General features: G+C 34.0%; 1 protein-coding gene across 1 annotated transcript; it reads left to right on the top strand.

The window, feature by feature from the left end:
* Positions 1–1,326: 1,326 nt before the first annotated feature.
* On the top strand, positions 1,327–2,697 carry LOC146888305 (uncharacterized). The gene is made up of 4 exons (XM_085670042.1): positions 1,327–1,595; positions 1,655–1,869; positions 1,959–2,181; positions 2,592–2,697. Exons 1-4 carry the CDS (start codon positions 1,327–1,329, stop codon positions 2,695–2,697), a joined length of 813 nt encoding a protein of 270 aa, XP_085526168.1.
* The last annotated feature ends 5,427 nt before the right edge of the window (positions 2,698–8,124 follow it).

Below are 8,124 nucleotides of genomic sequence, written 5' to 3'. Positions count from 1 at the left end.
CCACCATGGGGGATACTTTGAAACGAATGAAACATTGAGTTATAGTAATGGGTTAATGACCTCATTGGCTTGTGACCTAGATAGGTGGAGTTTTTTTTGAGATAATGGGAATACTTAGGAAAATGGGTTATGTAAACATTAAAGAGTTATGGTATAAATTTAGTAAGTCAGTTGTATTGGAGAACTATTTGAAAGTTTTGTCTGATGATAAGGGTGCAATGCACATGGTCAATATTGCTAGAAGGAATAGGCAAGTTCATATGTTTGTTATTCACTCAATTTGTGAAGTTGAGGTTATGGAAAATTTTTTGGAATATTTCCCTGAAGAGGTGGTGGCAGAAACAGGAACTAAAAATGTTGAGGTCCAGGGTGAGGTGGATGGTCATATTGGTTGTGGCGATGGAGATCACATTAATTATGTGGAGGATAATAATGTGGTTCATGAGGCTGAAATGCAACAAGATAATATTGGTTGTCACATGGAATATGAATTGGAGGATGACGCTAATAGTCACTATAACATTAGGGTGCAACCACAAACTGAAGTGGATCCTGAAATTGAGGTTGATGTCAATGTTGAGGTTCAGCCAGAAACTAAAGTGGATCAAATTCTAGTTGAGGAAAATAATGAGGTTGAAGCAGAAGTTGCTGTCCAACCTGAAGTTGATGTGCACATAGGTATTGCACATGAGGTAGTAGGTGGTGTCCAAACTGAGTGTGATTTACAAGCACATACTGGAGCTGAGGCAGAAATAAGGATTGGGGAGGAAAGAAATGAAGGTGAAACTGATTCTGATCATATTGTGAGTGAGGAAGATCTAGATGATGTAAGTGTCCATTATGAGGACAATTTGTGGGAAGGAAATGGGGAAGAAGATGTTGAGGAGGAAGAATTAGAATTTGATGGCAGTGCCCATGTTGATATGCATGATAGGGGTTTATTTGGTGATGGATGGGAATTTGATAACATGGACAATGATGATCCAAATAGTGATGAGTCATTGGCCAGTGGCAACCAATGTAAGGCAAACTTTGGGACCTTTAAAATGCCCAAAAGCATGGCCCAAAACTAGTGGGAAGTTGGAACATATTTTCCAAATAAAGAGACATTTGTAGAGGCAATAAGGACATATGAAGTGCAATCTGGAAGAAGGCTAAAACTTCAAAAAAATGATAAACGTAGATGTAGAGTGATATGTTTGGGTGGGAAAGGAAAATGTACTTAGTTTGCCTATTGTGCTTATGTGGCTGCAACAAACATATGGTAGTTAAGGAGAATTAATGACAAGCACAAGTGCAGCAAAGAATTCAATGTAAAAATGTTAAATGCTAAGTAGGTTGGAAAACACATTAAGAGACAACCCAAGTCTGAGGATAGTTGATATTCGCAATAAAGTAACTAGGAAGTGGAATATTGCTGTGGCAAAGTCCATGGCTCGTAGAGCAAAAACACTGACTATTAAGCAAGTTGATGGGTCTTTTATAGAACAATTTAATCGAATTTATGACTATGCGCATGAGATTCTTCGTTCTAATCCTGGTTCTACAGCAAAGGTGAAAGTTGAAGGAAATGAAGGGAAAAGATATTTCAACAGGTTCTACTTGTGTTTAAAAGCATGCAAAGATAGTATGATTTCATGCCACCCTTTCTTAGTTTAGATGGTTGTTTTCTGAAACACAAGTATGGAGGTGAACTCCTTACTGTTGTTGGAAGTGATGCCAACGACCAAATGGTACCAATTGCATGTGTTGTTGTTGAAGTGGAAAATAAGGACACATGGACATGGTTTTTAGAGTTGTTAATTAATGATCTTGGGGGATTAGATATCTGTTCATCCTACACGTTCATGTTAGACCAGCAAAAGTTATGTATATTATTTTCGCACATTGTTGTTATTACCTTTTACTGCTGAGACCTTTGGTGGCCTGCCTAAGTTAATTTAATTGTCTTTTGCAAGGTTTGTTGCCTGCTATTCAATCTCTTTTGCCTGAGGCTGACCAAAGGTTTTGTATGAGGCATTTATATGCAAACTTTAGGAAGAAATTCCTGGGAAAGAATTTGAAAGCTTTAATGTGGGAAGTAGCTCATAGCACATATCCACAACAATGGGAGAAAGTCATGAGGAAGATTAAAGAAGTTAACAACGATGCTTTCAAACATCTGTTAGGAATACCCCCAAGGTAAACCTAATCAACTTTGCTGAAACTGATTGTGAAGCATTACTAATTTGTGTGTTCCACTTGAATAGGTATTGGTCAAAATTAAGGTTCATTCCCAGACCTTTGTGTGACACAATCGTGAATAACATGAGTGAGGCATTCAACAATATAATTGTACAAGCAAGGAGTAAGCCAATAGTGTCCTGATGGAGGAAATACATCTTTATATGATGCAAAGATGGGCTGAAAATAGATCAAAGGCAAAATCCTTCAAAAACTCTATGTCCAAGAATTAAGACAAGATTGGACAACGAAACAACAAATTCCATAAATTGGATTCCCAGGTACTTGTAATTTGTTGCCCACTCATTCTGATTTAGTCACCATTACCTCATTTGTGATTTATACTTGTATTGAATTGTGATAAACAGTTGGTCAGCAAATCAGATATTTGAGGTTAGGCACAAATCATTTACTAGGGAGAAATTTGTGGTCAACATAGATAGCAAATATGCACCTGCAGGAAGTGGAGTCTAACAGGGAAACCTTTTTGTCATACAGTGGCTGCAATTAAGTTTCTGAACTTAAGTGAAGAAAATTTTATCCCTCATTGGTTCAGAATCTCAACCTATGAAGAGACCTACAACTCCATCATATACCCTTGTAACGGTCAGCAAATGTGGATCAAATAGAATTTCCAGATGTATTGCCCCCTCCTAAACGAATTCTACCTAGAAGACCAAAAAAGAAAAGAAGACTTGAAGCTTGGGAGATGAACAAGAATGGGAAGCAGATTACAAAACATGGCTTGACTAAAAAATATGGCATATGTAAAGAAGTAGGCCATAATCGGAAAAGTTGTCCCAAACAACCTCAACTAGCACCACCAACTCAATCAACTCAGCCAACAAATGTGGGATCAGAACATCCACCACCACTTGTAACAACTCAGCCAAAAAATGTGGGATAAGAACAACCACCACCACCTGTAACAACTCAGCCAACAAATGTGGGATCAGAAGAACCACCACCACCACCTTAGACTCAACCAAGTCAGTCATCACAGCAGCCACCACCAACAACAAATCAGGCAACTCACTCATCACATCAACCACCACCAATACAAACTGAGGCTGCTCACTCATCACAACATCCACCACAACAGACAACACACCAAGCAGGATCACAAACAGTTGTAGGAAGTCACCCATGCCACCTTCCAATTCCTCGTCCAACCTCAACCAGGACGTGTGTGGAAGCCATGAAGCTTACTTATGCTTTTTTTTATGCTACACCATTTATTTTGGGGCTATGGTGTATTATGCAGCTTTTAGAAGTCAAGAATGCTTTGTCTACTTTTATTTTACAGCTTTTACATTGTAAGTTCAAAAATCCAAAACAATATTGGATGTATTTTGTGTTGTAACATCAAGTACAATGATGTGTTTATATAATATTGTGTTATGACTCAAAATTTCTCTTTATTGAATGTTTGTAATGGTTGTATTCGATACCAAACAAAGATTTCTTTAACATCAACTTTTCATTAATTTACTAACTGATACAACAATTCAACTTTCCAATAACATATTTGAAGTCAATAAAATCACATATACAAACTGATACCCCCAATACAAATTCAACACCACCCAATACACATTAAATCCACACTTTTCATCAATCGTGACAACACAATGATGTTCACTACAACTAATAAACACATTATCCCTAGTAAAACATTAACAAACATTCTAGACCCCTTAAGTTCTTTCTCCAAAATATATATCTTTATCCTTTGCCTTATAATAATGTTATCCTTTTCATCACCAGCATCTTCCGAACACCATTTAAAGTAATTACAACCAATGAAAGCTTCACTTCCGCTCTATTATTGACAACATTCAGAACAAAAAATAACCTTCATGTTAGTTGCAATCACTTATTAATGAACGAATCACAGAAAAAGGGTGATGGATCTAACCTTGTAATTAGGACAACCCCAAAATTGCTTCCCACCATTTTTAGTAGTTCGAGCTGTTCTTAACACAACAACCTCTCCACAGTTGCAAGTGAGTGCTCCACCGTGAGAGAAAACCGCACCACCGTGATTAGATAACCTAGAATTTTTCATACCCCATGAGTTATAGGAGCAAGATGAAGAACAATGGCCCCTAGACATCACTTAGAATGAATAAAGCAAGGCAAATGAAGAAGAACTCCAACAGAATGAAGAACAACAGTGAAATTAGGGTAAATGAACAATTCTATCTCCATAAATAACCTTCGTTGCCACCTCATTACACCACATTGATGACATGGTATTCAAAACTTGCCACGCTTCTGTTCCAAACTGACACAGGAGCACTATTCTGATGTCGTTTAACCAAAACTAATGGGAGGGACCATTTTAAATTGTTTTAACAAAGTGGAGGACTAAATTGAACCCCAAAAAAATTAGGAGACCAAAATGAACCAAGCATATAAATTAGGGGACCAAAAGTCTAATTAAACCTTTCTAATATATATAATATTTTCAATGTATTCAATAATAAAATGCAAAAGTCAAGGTAAAGCTTTAGAATTAGGTGGAAAAATCTATAGTCAACCTTCTAGGAGAAATGAGCTAGAAAAATCAGCAGCCAATATAATTATTTGGGAGAGTAGATGTGTGAAAAAAAAAGAGTTTGTTCTTTTATAAAACATGTTTCACATCCTAAAACACGGATCCTATTACTTGAATTTTAAGATAAATAGTCATTTAAGTATAATAAATATAGACATATTTCATTTTTAGTACAATATCACTCTCTTAGTACAATAATTTTTGAGTTTATTAATTTTGTGTGAACTTCGTTAATGGTTGGTTAAGGTAATGAGACATGTATTTGAACAAAGTAATTGTTAGATGTGTTTATTAAAAAAAATTAACATTAATATACAATTAACCTTAAAAAAATCATTGCGAATTTTACATTTACAAAACAAGAAAGAAATAAAAACTTTAAGTGTGTATTAACATTAATTTTATCTTTAACTAAACAATGCTTAAAGATCAAACATGTATTTAATCATGTTAAACCCGAAGTTCAAATAAATTTATGAAATTAAAATTTTTGTAGTATGTTTATAATATTTTATTATACTAAAAGTAAAATATATTAATACTTATTATACTAAATCAACTATTTATCCTAAATTTTAATAAGTTATTTAAACATGTATAAGTTAATTTTTTAAATTTTTATCTCACATAAAGAACTTATTGAACCAAATTGATTTACCCCTTGAATTAATTGATATAAAATACTGTGATTTAAAAGTCATAATATACAAAATCTCGAAATCCAAAAATGTAACTTAATAAAAAAAAAAAGCTTCATTATTAAAAAATGGAAAAGAAGATGCTTAAATTGTGGGATATTCAGGAAGTAATAGTTTTACCCCAAGTTTTAAGAATACGAAAGCAAACTTAAATCTCACTTAATTCAATTTTAATGAACGTAGAGAATACTCCAATAATGATTTCTATAATCTTAGAATATGATTAGGATCACATGGAGTAATTTGCTTTTAATATTGGCACAACGAGTCTTAAAATATAATGATTGAGCAAGGAAAATATTCAATATATATTTATAACTACTTTTTTAAATATCAGATAAGTGAAAATGATTAGCATAATATCATAAATTATAAGGTTCAAAATATTGATGTGAGAAGCGCTCATATTGAACTTAAGTCTTTAAGCATACAAGATTGATAAAGAGCATATTCATCAAAAACAAATTTAGAAACCAATAGAAATGGCTCACTACGTTGGTTTATGAAAATATAAAGAGCAATAAATCCTACCGGTAAACATACAGTTCCCAATATCTCAAAGGATTGAAAGTGGAAGTGTACCTGGGAACAATAGATAAATTCAGGTTTCTGATCTTACACATGTAGAATACCCTTAGTTTCCTCTTGATTTTCTCTTTTGATAGGGAGAAAGAGAAAAGAACAAAATGATAATCAACGTGTTCTCAGATGGGGACCATAACACCTTTTGTAACTTCTGACGGTTACTTTTCTTAAAGATAATATTTATAATTTTTCCATGTCATCAAATTAGAATATCATGGGTATCTACATAGTTAATATATTCATGATATAATTAAATAATACTCTTAGCCATAAATATAATTAACCAGATCAATTTATTAAATTGGCTAATAAAATATAATGACCCTAACACATCTAATTATATATATATATATATATATATATATATATATATATATATATATGCATGACCCAAATTGCTAACAATCTCCCACTGGTCACAAATATATATCCTTATAAATGTGTCAGACTTTATGAGCTCAAAATTGTCGTTATATATACCTTGAGTATATCCAAAACTTCCCGTCCATTGATTACATCTGTATATAGAACCAAAACAGTTTTAATTGCATTAATCGCAACTAAACCTGACAATGATTACTAATGCTGACAGAACCAAATGACATGGACTCATCATGAAAAGTGTAGCGTGAAAAATTACATGAAAATACCTGTACATGTCTATCTTTCAACTGGTCCTAACTTTATCTCAATGAGATCAATATAATAACCTTAACATACAGAGTGTAATTTTTGAGTAATAAACCATAAATTTATTAAACCAAAAGTGTCCAAAGGACAATGTATGCATACATAAAATTAAACATAGAACATAAATCATAAAAGTGACTAACTCCCACTAAATCAAAGATTCCTCAAAAAGTAAAATACCTGTATGAGCAACATGCTCATGAAAGACCTTGGGTGGAAGTTCCTTAGTAAGAGGATCTGCCATCATGGAGTTTGTCCCTAAGTGTTCTATGGAAATTTGTCCACTCTGTACACTTTCTTTAACAACCAGGAACTTGATGTTAATGTGCTTTGACTTCCTCGAGCTCCTATTGTTGTTCGAATATAATACAACTGACTTGTTGTCACAGTATAACTTAAGTGGTCTTTCAATTCCTTTCACAATATGCAGCCCTGTGACAAAGTTCCTTAGCCATATTCCTTGATTTGATGCCTTATAGCACGCTACAAATTCTGTAGCCATAGTGGATGAAGCCATAATACTTTGCTTGGAACTACGCCAAGAAAATGCACCACCAACTAACATAAAAATGTAACCTGAAGTGGATCACCCAATGATCTCCAATTGATATGACCTTTGTATGTGAGCATATATTTTTTTGTTCTTTGTAAATACCTCATTCCTGGATTGCTTAAATATCTCCCTAATACTCCAACTGTGTATGCAATATCCGGACGTGTACATACTTGGGCATACATCAAACTCCCTACAGCTGATGCATAGGGAATCTTCTGCATTTCCAGAATTTCCAAATTTCCTTTTAGGCATTGATTAAGACTAAACATGTCTCCCTTAACAACTGAAGTGTCATGTGATTTACAATCCTGCATGTTAAACCTTTTAAGCACCTTTTCGATATAACTCCTCTGTGATAATCCTAAAATACCTTGAGATTGGTCTCGATGTATCTGAATTCCTAATACAAATGAGGCGTCACCAAGATCTTTCATTTCAAAATTTCTAGACAGAAATTTCTTAGTGTCGTGCAACATGTCTATATTGTTGGTGGCAAGCAGTATGTCATCAACATACAAGACCAGGAAAATATACTTGCTCCCATTGAATTTATGATACACACAATCATCAACAACATTCATCTCAAAACCAAATGAGAGAATCACTTGATGAAATTTGTGGTACGATTGACGAGATGCGTGTTTTAGCTCATAAATGGATTTTGTTAATTTGCAAACCATAGCCTTTGGATCACCAGACACAAAGTTTTTTGGTTTTACCATACAAATAGTCTCTTCAATATTGCCATTGAGAAACGTCGTTTTGACATCCATTTGATGAAGCTCCAAATTATAATGTGCAACAAGAGCCAT

Source organism: Vigna unguiculata, chromosome 2 (genome assembly GCF_037176805.1).
Source record: "Vigna unguiculata cultivar grain cowpea cultivar isolate G323 ecotype 2 chromosome 2, ASM3717680v1, whole genome shotgun sequence".
Lineage (NCBI taxonomy): Eukaryota > Viridiplantae > Streptophyta > Magnoliopsida > Fabales > Fabaceae > Vigna > Vigna unguiculata.
Note: the sequence above shows the minus strand (reverse complement) of the source record. Positions and strands in the feature narration are given on the sequence as shown.

Bases quoted from the DNA above. Each gene is read 5' to 3' on its own strand.
- LOC146888305 (XM_085670042.1), top strand. From the start codon at position 1,327: ATGCTAAGTAGGTTGGAAAACACATTAAGAGACAACCCAAGTCTGAGG. The intron at 1,596-1,654 runs GTTCTACTTGTG...ACCCTTTCTTAG, and splicing joins GGGAAAAGATATTTCAACAG to TTTAGATGGTTGTTTTCTGA. The intron at 2,182-2,591 runs GTAAACCTAATC...TGTGATAAACAG, and splicing joins CTGTTAGGAATACCCCCAAG to TTGGTCAGCAAATCAGATAT.